Below are 19554 nucleotides of genomic sequence, written 5' to 3'. Positions count from 1 at the left end.
GTTACATAAATATGAATTCCAATAAAAGTGAGGTAGAAGGAAACGAAAAAGTACTATCCAGTGCTGAAATAATATTAGCAAAATTAGATTTAGATAATGGAAAATATTAAACCAAAAAAAAAAATCTAAATAGATTTCTAATCTAAACAAATATATTTATTATTATTTATTAAATACGAAGAAAATATTTATTTTTTCTGAATTTTATTTAAAAAGTTAATTAATTTTTATGTATTTATTTGATACTTAGTACAAATTTTGAAATTGAAGTATATCCACTTTTTTCATTAAAGTAAACCGCAGTGTTCAACTTAGTCACACTCCGTTTAAGTGTCAAGCCACAAAATGTTACTTAAATTACCGTTGAGTCAGGTACTTTTTTTATGACAGCCCAAGCATCAATCCAAGCTGAACTTACATTTAAAGTATATTGGCATGCAGAAAAATGAGAGAACTGGGAATGGAGTCAAGTGTAGGAAACTGCAATCCTACTGCTTGCACTCATAATGCACTTCTTTTTACTAAATCACGTTTGCTAAAGTGTTCGGTAAAAGTAATGAATGGCAGACACTTTACTTCGGTTTTGGTAATTTAAAACTCTGCATGTGCCTAATGTTTGCAAACAAAACGCCACAAACTCATATAGCTATATATATATATAAATGTTTTGTATATAATAAAGGTTTTTTTTTTCAATTAGACTTAATATACCAAACGTTTTTACTGGGCTTCTTTATACTACGTGGGTGGTAATATATTGCATATTTTTGACATTCTTGAAGTATGTATGCATTGGTTATGATTTGATAAATTGTAGTTAACGTCACTATAGTAAAGTTATATTTACACTTACAACTTTTAATTATTTTAATAAGACATTTATTCAAAGACAGTATTCAAATATCACTGTTAAATAAGCACTAAACCAATTATATGTATTGTTTTTATAACTTTCCATTAAATCCATAATTTGCAATGTAAATTTATATTGTATACGAATACACTAAAAGTTGAATAAAATTCTTGAAGGGGTTAATATAATTACACTCAAATTGATAATATTACTTATTTTTATGACTTCTACAACTACAAAAAAATTACCACAACTTCAATATATCTAATATAAGCCCACCCTTGAACAATTTCAAGCAAAATACAAAAAAGACACAAACATCAAAAATAGAGTACGTATTTGCATCCGCATCATGGGATCATTTTATTCAATTAGGTTCACTTCCTACTTCTGTATGTGTCATAGAACAACAATGACTAAGCGTGTGCTTAGCAGCAATTTACAACTATCCAATATAATACTTCCATAAACTTAACTTAGGCATGAATTAGGCTATAGAAAACTAACATCTACTCAGGAAAGTATCTTTTGTGGCCACGATAAGTACGCTGAATTAACTGCACTACCAGCAGTTTAACTATGTACACAAAGCTATTTAAGTGAACCGTACTTCCAGACGCACTTATGCATTTTTCCTAAAATGTAGGTCTTATCAGCGGAAATCATCTTGGTTACAAGTGCACACATATACAATATACGCATAAATATGTAACAGCTTATATGCTATAATACACAATAAAATCAAATAAAAGTGAGGAAGTCTTACAGTGAAAATAAATCTTTATCAACAAATTGTATCTTTATATTGCATTTGGTTGCACTGATGCGGCAGTGCACTTAACCCGTTTATTCGTAATGCATCAAAGTTACTAAGTAAGTGCTCAAGATGCTGTCATATTAACGAAAATTGTATGAATGTAGCCGAATATGTTTTAGCAGATGTATGAAATGCATAAATCTATTTAAACTGTAAGCACCAAATACGCATACATTTAGCACAAAAGCCTTCAGGGTGCAAGTTAGTAGGCATGCAGACAGCACGCAGGCTGATCGGCCGGTTTATTTTATGAGCACGACTCCGACGCCGATTTTAATTGTTGCTAACTAAGTTTTGCCAACAAGCACCAGCGATGGATACTCCGAAAATATCATATAATCAGTGTTCGTATTAAAAGCGCATATCATCAATTGGTAGCCTACGCGATTGGCATATTAAGCAACTGGAAACGCTAAAGTAAAAGCTAAATTTTAAAGCGGCAGTGACAGTAGCACTGACAGCAACATTGACAGCTCTAGTTGAGCTTGGAATGAAGTTACTGTAGCAGTAGCAGCTTGTTTGTGCACGATATTAGCGCCTGAATTAGTTCATGAAGTTGTTAATATTTTTTATTTACTCGATATTTTTTATATACATATCTCTCAGATGAAACTATATTTATAACTAGCTTACATATTTTACACTAGAGTTGACTCTAGTGAGCCTTACTTTTTTTTTACTATTGACAATGTAGTATAATTAACAAAATATTCCAGATACATTGATAACACAAATGTTTTACTATCCAAACAAATATTTGTTAAATTTCATCATATATTTAGTATTTTATTATATTAATAATAACTTGAAGTATGTTTTATGAGTAGAAACATTATTATCAATACTATATTATTGATCAAGAATATTATATAATTTTATAATTTAAATATTAGTAATGTTGTTAATAATATTAACAAAAATAATTTTAACAAGTAAAAGTGTGCTTTTTAATATAATTACTCTCAAAGCAATAATAATAATAATAATAATTATAATTGCAACAACAATATTTCATTATATTTATACGTACCAGTTTTTATAATTGCTCTCACTAAAATTTTAGATACTAGTTAGCTGTATATATTATTAAATTTAACAAAAATATTAACAATTTTACCAGAAGTTATAAACAGAATTGGGTTAATTGTATAACTAGGATTATAACTTGATCATTTGATAGTTCATTATCGAGAGTTGATAAATAAAAAGTTATACTTAACAAATAAAGAATAATAAAATAATATTACAAAATTTTCTAATGTACATTAAGTGTTAAAAATATTGTATTAAAAAAAAATTTAAAATCGACTAGCTCATCTTTAAATATCTAATTCAAAAGTTTGCAATTATTTTTAAACCTCATATATATTGCATATTATTACATCATAAATATAAAATTTATTTGTTGTTAAATTTGTGCAATTACTGCTGGCACACGCATTTGCTGCAAAATGTCTCGTGCAGCACGCATTTATGACATGTGTCATATGAATTAATCTGAAGTTGCATGTGGCAACATCACAAAATTGTCAACGCCAATTTTAGCTAAATTCTTTAGCGAAAATTTGTAAATTATATAATAAACATTTTTCCATTAAATAAAAATTTTATTCAAAAATGTGCAATACGAATCATAAATATATTGAAACATGTTCAGTATAATTTAAGTAAAATACAAAATAGTTTAAATAAATGAGAAAAATAAATTAATTGAAATTAAGTGAACTAATTTATGATTTGTTATAAATTATTAGAAAGGTATATGAAAACAAAATTATCTATTTTATACTATAATTTTAATTTCATCTTCGTTTCAGCGAAATTAAGTTTTTTTTTTCCATACAAAATTCAGTTTTAAGGTTAGAACGAAATTAAGGAAGACTGAAATTAAGGGACATTTCAAATGCAACTGTGCGTTAAATACATTTTTAGCAAAAGATAAAGTTGAGATAACGAAAAAGGGACATTTTTTTTAATAAATGTCAATGACAGTTGACTTTAATGAAACCGGAAAATAATTTTAAAAGTAATAAAAATTTTTAAATTTGAATATAGAGAAAAAACTGTAATTGTTATTAAAATAAAATAGAGTGAAAAATACCTGAAATTTACTAAAACTAATTAAACAACTGAATGCCATCCTTTGTAGTTATAATAATCAAACTACAAATTTCCCAGATACAAATGGTATTTAGAGCATGAAATTTTTAACATTTGATTAATTATGATTTCCTTAAATTGGTGCAAAATGAACGCTTTCGAAATTAACTTAATTTCATTTTTACGAAATTAAGGAAATTTGACTGTCTGAAGACAGTATAAGTGAATAACAATCACTTACACTTTCATTTATACAATACTACAAATTCTTATATATGCATCCACTCAGTTACCTTTCTCTTGCTCATTTATATACCATATTTTATTTACCGCTTATCTATCAGTTTTACTTTAGTAATAATATTTTATCTACTTAATTATTTAAAATTTTACGTTTGTGTATTTTTCTTTTACTTAACTATTTTTCCTTCAATTTTATATATAATTCACTATATATTTACGTATCTTATTATCTGTCTATTCATATATTAATTCTGTGTGTGGAATACTTTTTATTTACTAAACACATACTCAACTCGATATATAAATTAAATAACAACAAAATTATTTACTTGCAGTTTACTTAACTTAAGCAATAACTAGTTTTAGAAAAGAATAGCCCTAACAACATACTAACCCATTTTTAATGTAAAAGGAAAAATAAACAAATTTACGATTTAAGGAAAATAAAAAAAAAAAAACTTAGTATGAATAATTAGTTATAAACGCCCACAAGCAATCAGCGCCAAATAAAAATATAGAAAAATGTTTAATGGAAAACTGCCTTTAACTTGTATTTAAAATTGTGTAATTTTAACATTTTTACACTAAATTTTGAAGGTAAATGCATTAGCGATAACGAAACTGAGTGCTAAGAGCGCTCAACTCAAAATGGTAACTGGACTGTCGACCAACTGAAAACAGCACTAAAGTGCAATAAAACTGCAGTGAAAGCGTGCGTAAGCATTAAACGTTAAAAATAAAAACTATATGAAAATTCACTACAAGGTGAATCTGTAACTGACTGTGACTGTGACTGAGACTGAGACTGAGACTGCAACACTACGAATATATTCGAGTAAAAATTTGTATTTACAAGACACAAACACAGTTTTTTAAAAACATTGATTGATCTTGTCAAAAATTAAAAAAATTAATTTAAAAAAAAAACTCCAAAAAGACACCAACAACCACTGACAAATTACTTTATTGCACGCGCGTGAGCAAGATACTTAACTGCTCAATTATGCGCTGTGCTCTTTTTTATTAAATTTATTACATTTTTTTAATAAATTTAGTTTATAAATTAAAATATCAACTTGTCGGAAACTTTTATGCTATGACGTGCAGCAATTTCAATTTTATGGTAATTTTTTTTTAATTTTTAACATGATAAAGCCATAAATTTTCACACCTTCACGCATTTAAAAAAGTTACCGCTGAATATATGTGCGGAACTTGGGCGCGAATTGGGCTTACACTTTTATGCGTGACCATGTAATAATAATAATTTTCTTGTTCAGTTCACCAGTACTTAATAAAGTGTTAAATAACAACAACGACAATGTAATTAATGTGCAACTATTCTTTAGTAGTTAACTACTTGCTTCCAAGAATCTAGCACTATGCAGTTAAGTTCTTCCGAAAGTACTGCGAAAGTTTTTCCATAGATAAAATGTAAGTATGAAATAGTATCACACACATACCACACGTAGTGGTATAAAAGAAGGAATTGCTTTCTTGGACCAACAAGACAAAATTCCATTTTAAATATTTACCGAAATGTAGGATATCAAAGAAAAGTTTACTTAAAAATATTATGAATAAAAAGAAGTTTATTCGAACAGCTTCAATTATAGTTACGTATTAATTCGAATAACTTCATAGACTTCACCTCTATGTTTAAATAAGTCCGGTAATTATAGTGTTTTGAAGAATATGCTTTAATAAAATATCGTATTCATCTATATGTTTCAATGGATCCGGTAATTATAGTGTTCTGAAGTTGACTTTCTTGAATAATATTTGATCATTTATGAGAAAAACTCCATTTTTCTCAGAATTTTTATATTATTTTTCTACTTCAGTTTTTGTATATCAACACATTATTATCTTGTGTTATTTATAAATAAATTATATTTCCATCGCATAGATTTTTTTGTTATCGTTTATTGAGACAATTGTAACAAAATGAGCAAATTATATTAATTATAATCTCACAAAAAAATTTTAAATTGTAATTTTCCTTTTGTCTCCAGTCCACTCATCACTGTCCACAATATAAACGAAAACACAATATATTATGGACCAGCGGACGAATAGTACTCCGCGGACTAGCAGTTAAGAAACCCTAATTCAACTGACGGAGTAGATATGGTGACGTGAGTTTAATATGTCATAGTTACTACAGCTGCTAAAATAATCTAGACTCATGAAAATCATGACTTATGAAAATCTTTTAGACTTAAGTCTTAAAATAAGTAAGGAAAAGAATGAGATCATAAATAATGCACTTGCAGGTAAATATTAACTTCCAATGTGGTTAGAGACCGACAAACTAGAATATACACAATCAGTAATATAACACTAGAATATAATAATAGAAACAAAAAAAAAGGGTATTTTGTTCTTGATCAAATTAGTAAAACTAGTGATAATTTATTTAACCAGACAGTATGGAAGTCTAGTTAGATATGCACAGCTACAAACCTTCGCTTATTCAACAATAATATAGAAGATTTTGACACGTAAAAATACAAATTTTTATAACTCAGTATCTTTATCGTATTTCACATATTTGGCGAACTGGGAGAATATCCAAAACCTGTTTCTGAGCTAAAACTAGATAAATTACATCATAAAAGTAATACGAAAACGCAAATAGGACTGTATCGGATATAATTACCCTGCGGAGAGGGGAAAAGAATACTCCAGCGGTTAGGATTGCCTGTCGTAAGAGGCGACTAAAATCCCCCAGTGCCAGTCTAGCACTTATGCAAGAAGTGCAAATGGTAGTGAGTTAAGCAGCCTAACTCGCGACATCGTCATTCCTTCGTCGTGGAGTGCGTTTCAAACCGGGTGCTACAGCCCAAATTGTAGCAGAGGTAGTAGGTAGCCCTCGCAACTCACCAAGGTGGAAGTTATGACTTGCTTGAATTTCTTCATTGGTACCGGCGGAATAAGGAGTGATATTTCAATGGGGCGTTGATTGACGCTTATATTAATACATGTGTTAAGAGCACCGTGGTTTTAAGTCTCCACGACATAGGAAGTCACGTAAAACAACAATAAACTTTTCCTGTATCGGATATAATTCAAAGCAATGCACAAATTTGTTTAGCAGGTCTTATGATAGTACCCATAAGTATAGCAATGCACTACCCATTAGGAAAACAATACAATTCTGGTTAAAAAATGCATAGTAAAAATACACAAGTTCAATCTTGTGTATATGGTGCCTATAAACAAAAAGCAACTTCGATCTAGCAACGCTCTATGGTTAAATTTAAGCCACAGAATAACGAATAACAGTATTTCTTGGTATGCTTTGTAGTGGAATCCGATACACTAGCAATTGCTATTAGGTAAATAGCAATATAAATAGAATGTAAGAAGAAAATTCCGAGTATTGATGAAACAACATCATTACCAATATCATCACAACAAATTCAGATATAAAGACAGAAATACATATAAAGACAGAAATACATTACCATCATTATCATCGTATTTTTTTATACTTTAACTTAATCATAAAACTGATTGGTAAATCTTAATTAAATATTGTTTATATACCATATATACAGTGCTACCTGCATTCATATGTAAATACAGCAACTCGTACTCGAATATAATTATTTTTCTCATATCTATCAAATTTTACTTCCCTATTTACTTTCTCGCTAATTAAAGTGTTTTCTAAGTACTTTTGACAAAGCGCCATGATAACTGCTAAGGAACACGAAACACGTTAAAAAAGCGACCAAACATACGAAAGTATACATTAACTTTTGTAATCTTTTTCACACTTTTCCAATTGTATCAACATTTACAAAGTAAACCCATATTTATGTCATAATTTTCAACAAATTCACATTTCAAAGATAAAAAAGTTATTACGTTAAAGTTCTATAGATATGTGCGTACGGGAAAACATTCTCACATACTAACATATTAACTGTTGAAATTATGTCAAACAAAAATTAAGCCGCAATCAAAATAGCAACAATTTACGCATTTTAATGCATAGCAAGCAAAAAATATATATCATAAAAAATATCTAATACAAGTAATAATACTTGATTACCACTGATAAGTCAATGAAAGACATATACAGACAGTGCTTTGTAGTTGTGTGAAGTACATTCAGTATTTATAAAAAAATCTGATTACATATGTGATATACACAGTCATTTAGTTGTAGATATTTAGAAATGCTATGTCATAAATTCATATCAGCATAATCCAGTTCGATGGTTATTTTAGGCATTTATAAATGATTTTATTGCATTCAATATCAGTTGCCAACTTTTCTGTCAAATGTGCCGCTGTTGGCGCAATACTTAAGTATTTAGAGCAAAGAAATATTTATATAGTTTCTAGACAAATAAAAACATTAAAGACAGTAGCCTAATTCTAAATTACTTTTTTTAAAATGGGAGTGTGAAGTAGTAAATCTTTAATGCACTAAAGAGGCAATAAATTGCTTATAATGCAGATGATATAAATTGTCTCTATAAAATATAATTAATGCTTATTTGTTATATATGAGAAAATATTGAAATTGATTAATTTAAATAGAAAAAGTAATGGGATTTCAAAACGATAAAGTAACGGAGCTGTATTAAAATAGACTCTTTGCTAGGTTAGTAGATTTATAGAAAACTTGATAACTATATTATTTACTTATTTCATTAATTGATATATAATGTACCAACTATAACCATCTTTTAATTAAATAATTACTGCGACACTCGTCTCAGCAGTGTTTATAAATTATGTATCTATATATACAAAATATTTATAAAATGAGACTCACTTCTGTTTTAGCAGCTTTATAATAATGAAAAGTAATTACATTATTACAGACAACTGTCCAGTTTTAGCAGCTTTATTACAACACAAAGTTGTTACATTTGGAATACAGAAATTCCAAAAGCTACCCAGTCTCAGTAACTTTATTACAACGAAAAGTTATTACATTTGGAATACAGAAGATCCAAAAACTATCCATCGTTACCGATGCAAGCCAAAAAATGTTCTACTTTGTGGTATTTATGATCTGCTGACATAAATGAGTGGTAATTTTACAAAAACTAACAAAGTCGTAACATCATCATCAATGACATCCAGAATAGACCCATAAATGTAAAATTAGTTTTGCATATGAAATTGAACATGCTCTCGACAGATGTCAGAGAAATCAATGAGTTATTAAAGATTTGAAGCATAACCTCCTACATCCTGTTATTTACAGCCAAAAGATTATTTTTAAAAAAATATTTAAGCAAATTCAAATTTATTTAAAATAAGTTAACAACGATTGTAGCTAGGAATACAAACATCCAGTGCATAAGTTGAAAATACAGCTTTAAATATTCGAAAAACTAATAGTTCCATGTTTTTGAGATGTTTCCGCAACAGCCGAAATCAATTCTATAAAGTTGTACATATGTATCTCTAGTAAAAAAATATTACTTACTTTCTTGAATTTTAATTTAAATCCCTACATCTCTTAAGTCAACTGTTTCAGTATTTGTTATTTTTAAATATATGAACAAAGCCTTCGAATAAAAGATTATTAATATAAGCATTAGAGCTTCTTTTATACCTGAACCATCTAATCAACATGAAATTTGTCTTGAATTTAAATATTGAAATAGTTGTAAATCTAGATCAACTGGAGCACCTTGTTGGCATCCAATTCGTTGTAAAGTCGTAAATCAAGAATGTCTAAAACAGCTAAGGAGCATGATGATAGGCTTAAAACTTATCGCTTATAATATTTTCAATTATAAGATAAATATGACAATGTAAAAACAAATATAATTTTTTTTTACACAATTAGAACATTTGAATACATGCTAAAAGCTAGTTATTGTTATAATTAAAAACTGGTAAGTTTAAATTCTTCATTTGTATCAAGGTATGCATTCACTTACAACAAAGATTTTTTAATTAATAATAATTAATAGTTATATTTATTATCATTGCCATGCTTTCATTCGTATGAAAGCTTCCAGAATGAGCTACTCCAACTGGAAATAACCATTAACTATTTCCACTGCTGCAATTTTACGTTTATGAAAATATTAAATTATTTAAATATTTCTTAAAAAACACTCGAAAGTATTACTCTAAAATTTTTTAGAGCAATTCTGTTGGAAAATTTCAAAGAATCATAAGTAGGTACTTTTAAGGTTCTAAGACAAGTTTTTCATAACGTCTAATTATTATTTCTTCTACCGACAAATACATTTTTATAAATCGACCAACTTTAAAACGTTATCTCTAGAATAAAACATTTTAATGTTAATTTTTTTTGCCGAAAGTGAGTTCGAATAGAAATGAAGAGACAACAACAAAAATTTTAGTTAATTTAATGAAATTTGGCAATTTCCATTCGAACCCTTCAAAACATTTTATGTTTTTGTAAGCCTATACTTACTCAATCATTTGGTGAATTTATTTAACTGTGCATGGGATGAAATCCCATCAGATAATAAATAGATTCTAATTAGGATAGGTAAAACAACTTCTTGTAAACATGTAAGCTGCTTCTAGTGTCCAACGATCAATGAAATTGCAATTATCATAGTCGGAAAGATTCTGAAGAACGTGACACGCATATGTGAATAGGATTCTCAAAACAAACCAAAGTTCTAACAAATAGGTATTTGTATGATTTGGCAAAGAAAGTCATTCACTGATAGAGTTATTAAATCGCAGAATATAAATAATGTATTTTGAAGGTTCGTAGTGAAGCACAAAAATATACCTTATAGTTTATATACTTATATAACTAGTTTTTTTAAATAAATATTATAAACATTTTTATCTTAATTTAGTTATTTTAACCAAGTTTAAGTATGATATTTGAAATATTATAATACTAAACTTAATATTTATAATGATATATTATACACAATTTTTTATTAATAAAATCATGTTTCTCTAAATTGAAATGCGAACTTCATTTTCAATCTTTTGCTTATATCCCAAAATATGCCTCATTAAATCATAATGATGTCGTTTTCACTTAATCGGCTTAACCAAAAAAAATCGTTGCCTAAACTGAGTATTTTTAAACAATGTGGGTCAACAGTCTACACTACAAGAAATATAATTTTATATATCATAAATTTTAAATTGTCAGTTTTAATAACGCATTAATTTAGTTTTAATAATTTTAGTTTTTTAATATTCGCCACATTTGTCACGTAGGCTAAAAAAGCTCAACAATATAACAAATAAAATTCTGCAATATATTCTTCTTCTTATAATCGTATATACGCAGAGATGAGTTTGTCGTATACCATATATACTCGTAGATACATTTAAGTATTGTTTGCTTGAAATATATATAGCAAAGATAGCAAAGATATAAAATTTCAAGTGAAAAATTGTCAAATCTCATTAGTTTCGTGTGAAGTTCGTTGGAAACACTTAAAGTCTATTATTGTTATTAAAAATATGTTGATTGTTACTAAACAAAATATGCTTTCAATTTGCTGTTTTTGTTAGTTGTTGAAGTTTTTGTTCTTTTTTCACATTGCATACCAGAAAATTTTTCTTTCACGAAGTCATGAACATTTCGAAATGTTAAAAATTCCCAAAATTTTCTTTTCACTAATGATCGTGTAAATATTAATGTGCGAGTATTAATCTTTGTTGTGGGCGATATTGGTTTGTTGAGTGGGATGAGATGCGGCTTTTTTGTATCTTAGCTGCTGTCAATGAAAATCATTTGACAATTTTTTTTCCAAATGCTTTAGTTTTAAAAATAACTAATGTTGCAAACTAATCTGTATGCAAACTAAAAAATGTTTTTGAGGATATGTCTACAAATATTGTGTATTGATAGATTGACAATATTGTTGAAAGATATACAACAACATGATAGCAGAATATTATTTGTATAAAAGAATTTTGTGATGAATCAAAGTGTATTTCGAAATATTTTAATGGTAATGAACTTAAAATAATTTTTTTCAAAAACATATTTTTCTATATTGAGAGTAGAGAGACTTTAAAAAATGTTATGGATTAAAGATGACATCTAAAAAGTATTATATTAACACAATTACATACATAGCTTCACAAATTAAATGCGAGATATCAACATTATTGCAAACATAACTGTTTTAAATAACTGTGTTGAACTGTTTATACGCTTATACATATATACATATATATAAACACTCTAAGCATTAGAGTAGTCAGTATGTGGTATAAAGGCGGCAAAGATTCAATTTACTCACATAAAAAAGGGAAATACTTCAGTCATCCTGATATATGATCTCACCCAAAATAAGAACTTCCTCTCACACTACTAAAACATATTAATATATACATATATGATAAATACACTAAAATAAGTTCAACCACTTCAATTTGATTTAATTAAATAAACGCTTGTTTTTGTGTTAGTTGCCCTTACACATAATTATTGCAAACAATTTCTAGACAAACATTTTAAACTTTTCCACTTAGAAAATAATATTAATCTTTTACTATAAATTACCATATAATTACCATGAATTTTATCCAGAATTTTTTTTTTCATAATTTATGCAAATAGCATCAATTAATCATCCAAAAACGTAAAGTATTTACAGATATAATATTTGGCATCCATGACATAGCAGACCCAACTAAGATATTATAATTAAATATTAAAAATCCCTTTTCAAGATCTTCATTCAATTTTTTCATGCCTTTTTTTTTATTAATCACATTATGTATAATTTTTTTCAGATAAAAAATTTTTGTTGAATATATTATAATTAACTGAACCTGAACTTCATCAATCTCAGTTGTAATAACTTCACAATAAAAAATTAAAAAAAAATAATAAAATGAATTCAAAAGAAATTAAATTAACACCTGAACTTGAAGTTCCTGACCGGACAAATGAACACCCATGTTAACCGAAATTGGTCTTCTACAACAAAACTTAAACAAACTGGATTGCCTACAAGTTCAGAGCTTATTGTCAACTCACCTGTTGTATTTTTATTTATGCAATTTTTTTATAATTTTTCCTTTCTTTTGGCAATAATTACAACAAAAACCATAATGACTTACATAAAGAATACCTGATGATAAGCGAAAATAAGCCCATAAAAGAGTTAATATTGCCCATAAAAATTATGTATAAATTATGTATATGATTTTGGTTTTTTGGCCTTTTTAGCAAGTTTTTGAAATTTATTATACTTTTATTTAATTTTTTTATTTTCATATGATATCTTGCTAACGGTACGTGTTGTTCATCATCAAATTGAATATTTGAGATACTTTATATCTTTTTTATTTGTTTTTGGTTTTGGTTTTGTTTTGCTTTGCTGTAAAATACAGTAAAAGATACTGCACAAGCGCGTTCACTAAACGGCAATTAAAAGCAGTCAAATATGTTTACACTGGTAAGAATTTACAAAGGCAGATACAACAAATCTTAAGTAAAAATGTTTATATGTAAACAAGTTGAAAATTATATGGTATGACGCAGATATTTATCTGCAAAGGGTATGCGCCTGCTCGGTATGTTAGCCTATTGACTTCTGTTAAATTATTGAATTATTACGGCAGATCAATGGGTACTGATATTGTGATTTACTTATGCTCTGCAGAGAGTTATACGAATAATTTTTTTTTAAATAACTGTGATTCACTAACAATCTAAAATATATTAAAATTAACAAGGAATAAAGAGAGAGTAAAAGTATTTTTTTTTTTGTTAACATATTTCGAATTCATACGTATAGAAATGCGGAAGTCTTATTTGAAATTTTTAAGGTAATACCAAATTTATTTGTAAAATTTTATAATTTATTATAAAATTGTGATAAATAACGATACCAACTAATTAAAAAACAATATCAATAAATTTGGAAGACAATACTTGTGGGAATAATATTTACTAAAAATGTTGCTTCTTAATTTTTCATGTTCCTAAGGTGAAAATACTTTTCAAAATAAAAACAAATGACAAACTAAATGAATAAAGAAATGAAATTATAATTATAGTGCACTTCATATACAAGTACTTAAGGCTATATTTTAACCAAGGTTTCAAACTGGGACGAAACCACAAAGTAAAAACCGAAACAAAGCGATATCTTTGCCGGAACGAAAATCGGAATTGATCAATATATTTCGTTAAAGCTGAGGCGGAACCTGAAAGGAACAAATTAGTGTAACATTAGTAAATATTAGTATAACAAGTTACATTAGTGTAACTGCAACATTACTAATATACTTTGTTATTCTGAGACAAAGCCTTTACGTTGCTACCACCTGATAAGGATGTAATAATAAATATTAATAAATATATAGTTTTTATTAGTGTTTCCGAAAAAGCTACGCTTTCTTTATAATAACAAAGAAGCAAATTTTTAAAATTTAGAGAGTTTCCGAATAGCAAAGAAAGATAGAAAGAAAGGACAAACACAAAAATTGATTTAAGTTTTTGAAATTTGGCTGACCATACAATGCTGTTTCGAGTATTGCCAAGTACTCATCTTCAGTGGTTTTAAGAAGTAATTGAATTTAATTAGTTTATAGTCCGTAAATAATTTGTTTGGACTGCAATTGCCAGGCTTAGAACTCGTGCATGATAAATTAGAAGCAATGACTAATCTTGTTTATCCACAAGTAGCCAAGGTTACACAAACTTTCAGTGCTCTAGTTCCAGGTTTTTTGTCACTTTTTTATTTAATTAGTGACATTATAATAAATATAGTAATATTAATAAATATAGTAATAAATATTCACTTATAGAAAATTTTGTAAATATATAATAAATATATTGTATCAAATTACTTATAACTTTTTTCTCTTATAATCTATTAATTTTGAATTTTTATTACAACCAAAATCAAACTATTGTAGAAAAGTTAATGTATCTAATTTGCAAATGGCATTTTGTTTTTGTCTTTGATTTTTCATTCTTAAGAATAAAGCAAAAAATTTTAAAATTTATAAAAATTATTTAAGTTTATTAAATTTTTTTTGACATATTTTCATAAATCTTTTTACATTCGCTAAGAAATAAAAATAGAAAAATATGCGAGGTGAAATATGGGAACATAGATCTTGTTACTAACATTTGAGAATAACAAACTTATACAGTAACAGAAAAATGTAACAGTAGCACAAAATGTAATGTCTAATGTAATGTCAAAAGTTAATGTAATGTAATGTCTTGTGTTCAAAATATAAATAGAAAATGATTATTTTGTAATAAAATTTTCTACTTTAAAAGTACTGAAGCTATAACAAACCTTAAGTTAATGTTATTCGTTATTAACTGCTTAATTATTCATATGCACTTGTAATTTAATACTATGTAAAAAACAGCCTCTAAGATACTTAATTAATTGCAATCTGTTATCATATGAAGCACTGCTATAAAAAATATTAATACATTTTTTTACATTAATATTTTCTTTTATATATAATTTTATTTTAAATAATGGTTTTTTAAATATTCTAAATTATTTTTAAGTGTTTTTTTTTGAGTATTTTTAAAAAAAGCTTAATAAATAAAAACAAAAAAACAATAAATAACACTCACAATACTTTTATATGCGATCATTTCAATCTTTAATCTTTATAAATTGCACTGACTAGCTTTTCAGATATTTTAAACGTTGAGAAATAAATATTATATGCAGAAATAATGTTTAAATAAATATTAAATATTTTCTTCTATCCAATATTTTCAAATTTTCAAATGGCATTAAATATTTTTGCGACTTTAGCTAATATTCTTTAAAAACAATAATTTTTTTTAGATAATTTTCTTTAAAAATGTATTGTGTAATATATTTTCATTGTGAAGATGTTAATAGATAAACAAAGCAGAATAATAGATTATTTTCCATAAGATATTTTTTTTTTCAGTCTCATTCATTTTGACTGTATTTCATACAATATATGTATTTAAACACATATAAGTGATCATTTAAAATTTCATAGATCTTATAAACAAATTTTATTTCTTTTTAATACCTTTTGAAATATTATAAAACACATTTAATATTTTAATTAAATATTAAATATATTTTAATAGCAAATTGTTGGTCTATTAAAATTTTAAAACCTCTCATTTCGAGTATTTAAATTCTTGAAATTAAATTAGTTTTTTAAACATGTAGCAATTCTACATATCGTATATAAATGCATGATATGTATATACACAATGGGCCACCTAACCTAAGTGGACTGCAAGGATAATTCTAATACGATTCCTAACTTATTACATAACCTAAGTGGAGTGCAAGGATAACTCTAATACGATTACTAACAAATAAACAAATGTTTTTCTATACACCTATATTTACTGAACTTGTCAAAAATCTACCAATATGCAAGAAAGGAGTTTGACACGCAAAAAACCAACTGCGGCCCTCCCATAATTTATCTAATGACGATTTGTATACATATGCAGCATTATTTTTATATATACATATATAGTCAATGATATAATCAATAGTATAGTATATTCAGCATTTTAACACAACCCACTCCGAAGTTAATTCCTTTGTCCGGGTCTGTCTACCAATATCTATTCTATTAAAATTAACATAAAAATTATACTTACTGTAATCACTTTGTTCACTCAGCGTACCATTCACAGTACCATCCGGCATGAGTTGCAGGAAACGATTCTTAATAAATAATCGTATTTTACGTGCTGGTCCTGATAGATGCGATATTGTAGATCGTTCGTTACGATCTAAATTACTTGTTTGTTGTTGTTTATTGTTGCTATTGTTTATGTTTCTAGAATTATTCAGTCTTTTTGATTTCAAGCCAACAACACCATTACCAATATTATCCGATGATCTACGAACTATATTACCACCATTACTTTGACTACTAGTACGGCGTATAGAGTTTTTGTTATTATTATTTAAGGTTATTGTTGTTGTTGGATCTTGGGAACGCGCATTGCGTACGGTACGTGATAATATAGCTGTGTGATGTGATGATGAAAATTTAAATGATAAAAAATTTTTAAAATTATTGATTAATTCTGCTGATGGTGATGTTGTTGTAGATATAACATTCGTTCCGCTAACAGCATCTCTTGTTGAACTTGTCGATGATGTTGCTATATCTCTATTATTAAAATTGTTTTTGTTATTATCGATGCGATGCTGGTTTTTATAAAGTGTTACTTGATTGTTATCATTATTATTAACATTAGTATTTTTATTAATTTCCTTATTATTAAAGGTTTTTATGTTATTATCAATTATGGCAGTAGTAGTTGGTAAAAACGTTCGTTCGCTACTTTCATCATTTCTTATAAAATTATTACTGTTTTTATTAAAATTACTTATATTATTAGTATTATTATTAATTATTTTATTGTTATTGAGTGTAGTGTTATTTATTAAATTATGGCTAATACTATTATTACTTAATGAAGTTGTTATACGAAGAGTAATTTCATCATTTTTCACTTCCATTATATCAACTTTTTTGCGTTTACGTTTGTTTGATATAAGATTTAAAATTTTTAAACGTTGAGCATTGTATATTTGTTCGTCACTTGAAGTCATTGTCATCAACATTTTATTGTTGTCACTCTGATGTTGCTGTAATTCATTCGTAGCCTTATTGCCACTATTAATATTATTCTTGTTGTTGTGATTATTATCACTACTGTGTAGCAAATAGTTCGGTAAATGGGTTACATTGATAGTTCTTGTTTTGTGGCCTTTGTTATCTCTAGCATATTCATTATTAAAAGATTCTTCAGAATTTTTTTGTTTATTATTATTATCATTAAATTGTTCCTCTTGAGGAATTTCTACTTCTGCTTCTGGGACTATAGTATTTGTTACACTTTCACTTGTGATGTTTTCATTATTTTGCTTTATGTTATTTTCATTTTTAGTGTTAACTTTAATGTTTTTATGATCTGTTCCTTTATCATCTATATTTTTTTTATTACTAATAGGACTGTTATCACTTAATTGTTGAATATTTTTCAAATTCGGTGGCGGTTTAGTTACCTCGCCTGCGTCATTATCATCATCATAATCATCATCACGTGCCAAGTGTTGTTTGTGCTGTATTATATTTAATGGCATTGTATCTTGTTGTTCTGCAAGTGCGGCTACTGCTTCGATTGTTGTTGTTGTAATTGTTGTTGCTTGTGGTGTTGCCATACGAAACAATGTTGGCATTGCATAAACCATTAAACCAGGCCAGTCGATTAAAATCGAAAGGAGGGCACCCAGCAGTGCTAGGGCCCTCCAATTCAAGTGTAAACCTCTTCTTCGCATGAACGAAAACAAAAAAGACGAAAATTTTCTTTCTTTTTTGTTTTAATTTTATTTTAATTTTTAGTAGCTTTTGTTAAATTTTTTGTTTCCTTGTGTATTTAAATCAAAATGCTGTTGCCTACAAAACAAGCCACTCCTCCTGCTGTGGCGACTACTGTCAAGTGCCCAGCAAAATGCTTCTGCATTGGTAAATTAATCTGTAATTTACCTTGTTTATGCAAGAAACGTAAAATAATTGCATTGACTATATTATTAATATTATTATTATTGTTATTTTCTTATTTTATTTCTTATTGCTTATTTTAATCCTTGCTTAAGTCGGTCTTATGAAAAGACTTTTATTATTTATTGCCGAACTTGTTAATAACTTATTTATGAGTGGTGCAATTTTAAATTTTATTACTTTATGTGTCTACATTAGCACAAAATTTTTTTTAAATTTATTATTTCTTTACTAAAATATTATTTTATATTGAGTTTCGCTTTTATTTCACTTGTAATTAGGTTATCATATTATGAGCTCGCTTCACACTTTTAAAATTTTGTAATCTTCGCTGGTTCTCATCTTCATCCTCATCATTGATTATTTGACATTTTGCAACTTTATCCGATTTTTTCGCCATTATTTTGTGTGAAAGTAGTTTGGTATTCAAATCAATTTTTTCTTTAATTTTTCAGTGAAAGTATTATTCATAAATTTTTATTCTGTATTTTCGATATTAAATTTTAATTTTTATTAAATGTATTGTAGTAGTTTAATTAAGTATTTAACAGATGAATGATTTTTAAGATCTGAAAGAAAATAAAAAATATATTATTATTTATAAATTAATAACATTAATTACAATTTACTTAAATTTATAATATTAAATTATTGTTACATAAAAATGTAATATAATACCTTTCTACAATAGCGAAAATACCTGTCTATTCATAATAATAATTGAATGATTCCAATACTTATTGCATTGAAATCAGTTAAAAATTTAACAAGCTTGCTGGTATTGGTACACTATTTTAATGATTTCTAACATTTTTCAATAAAACAATATAAAAATTTTGAATAATTAGAATAAGCATTACATTCAATAGAATAGTTGGGCGTCTTCTTTTTACTATTCTTTTTACTAAACAAAGCCATAATAAGAATTTACAGTCCAAATAAACTGATAGAACTGTTTAGGTTGACTATAACCAACCTAAGCATGCTAAGGTGATATAAAAATTCACATGAACATCTTTAACATACATTGACACGAAGC

The 19554-nt window shown here is 27.0% G+C and overlaps 1 protein-coding gene across 1 annotated transcript in view; it reads right to left on the bottom strand.

Moving 5' to 3' along the window:
- The window catches only part of LOC119675873 (putative uncharacterized protein DDB_G0282133), a gene marked incomplete at its 3' end in the record, with an annotated part of 84712 nt that extends 66018 nt beyond the window's left edge, over positions 1-18694 (bottom strand). The window contains 3 exon segments of the mRNA XM_038087091.1: positions 16597-17318; positions 17574-17757; positions 17959-18694. Coding sequence (XP_037943019.1) covers positions 16597-17318; positions 17574-17757; positions 17959-18292 — 1240 coding nt within the window.
- Between the last annotated feature and the right edge of the window lie 860 nt (positions 18695-19554).

The sequence above is a fragment of the Teleopsis dalmanni genome, chromosome 2, assembly GCF_002237135.1.
Source record: "Teleopsis dalmanni isolate 2A chromosome 2, ASM223713v2, whole genome shotgun sequence".
NCBI lineage: Eukaryota > Metazoa > Arthropoda > Insecta > Diptera > Diopsidae > Teleopsis > Teleopsis dalmanni.
The sequence above is the reverse complement of the archived record's forward strand: the minus strand, read 5'-3'. Positions and strand labels throughout refer to the sequence as shown.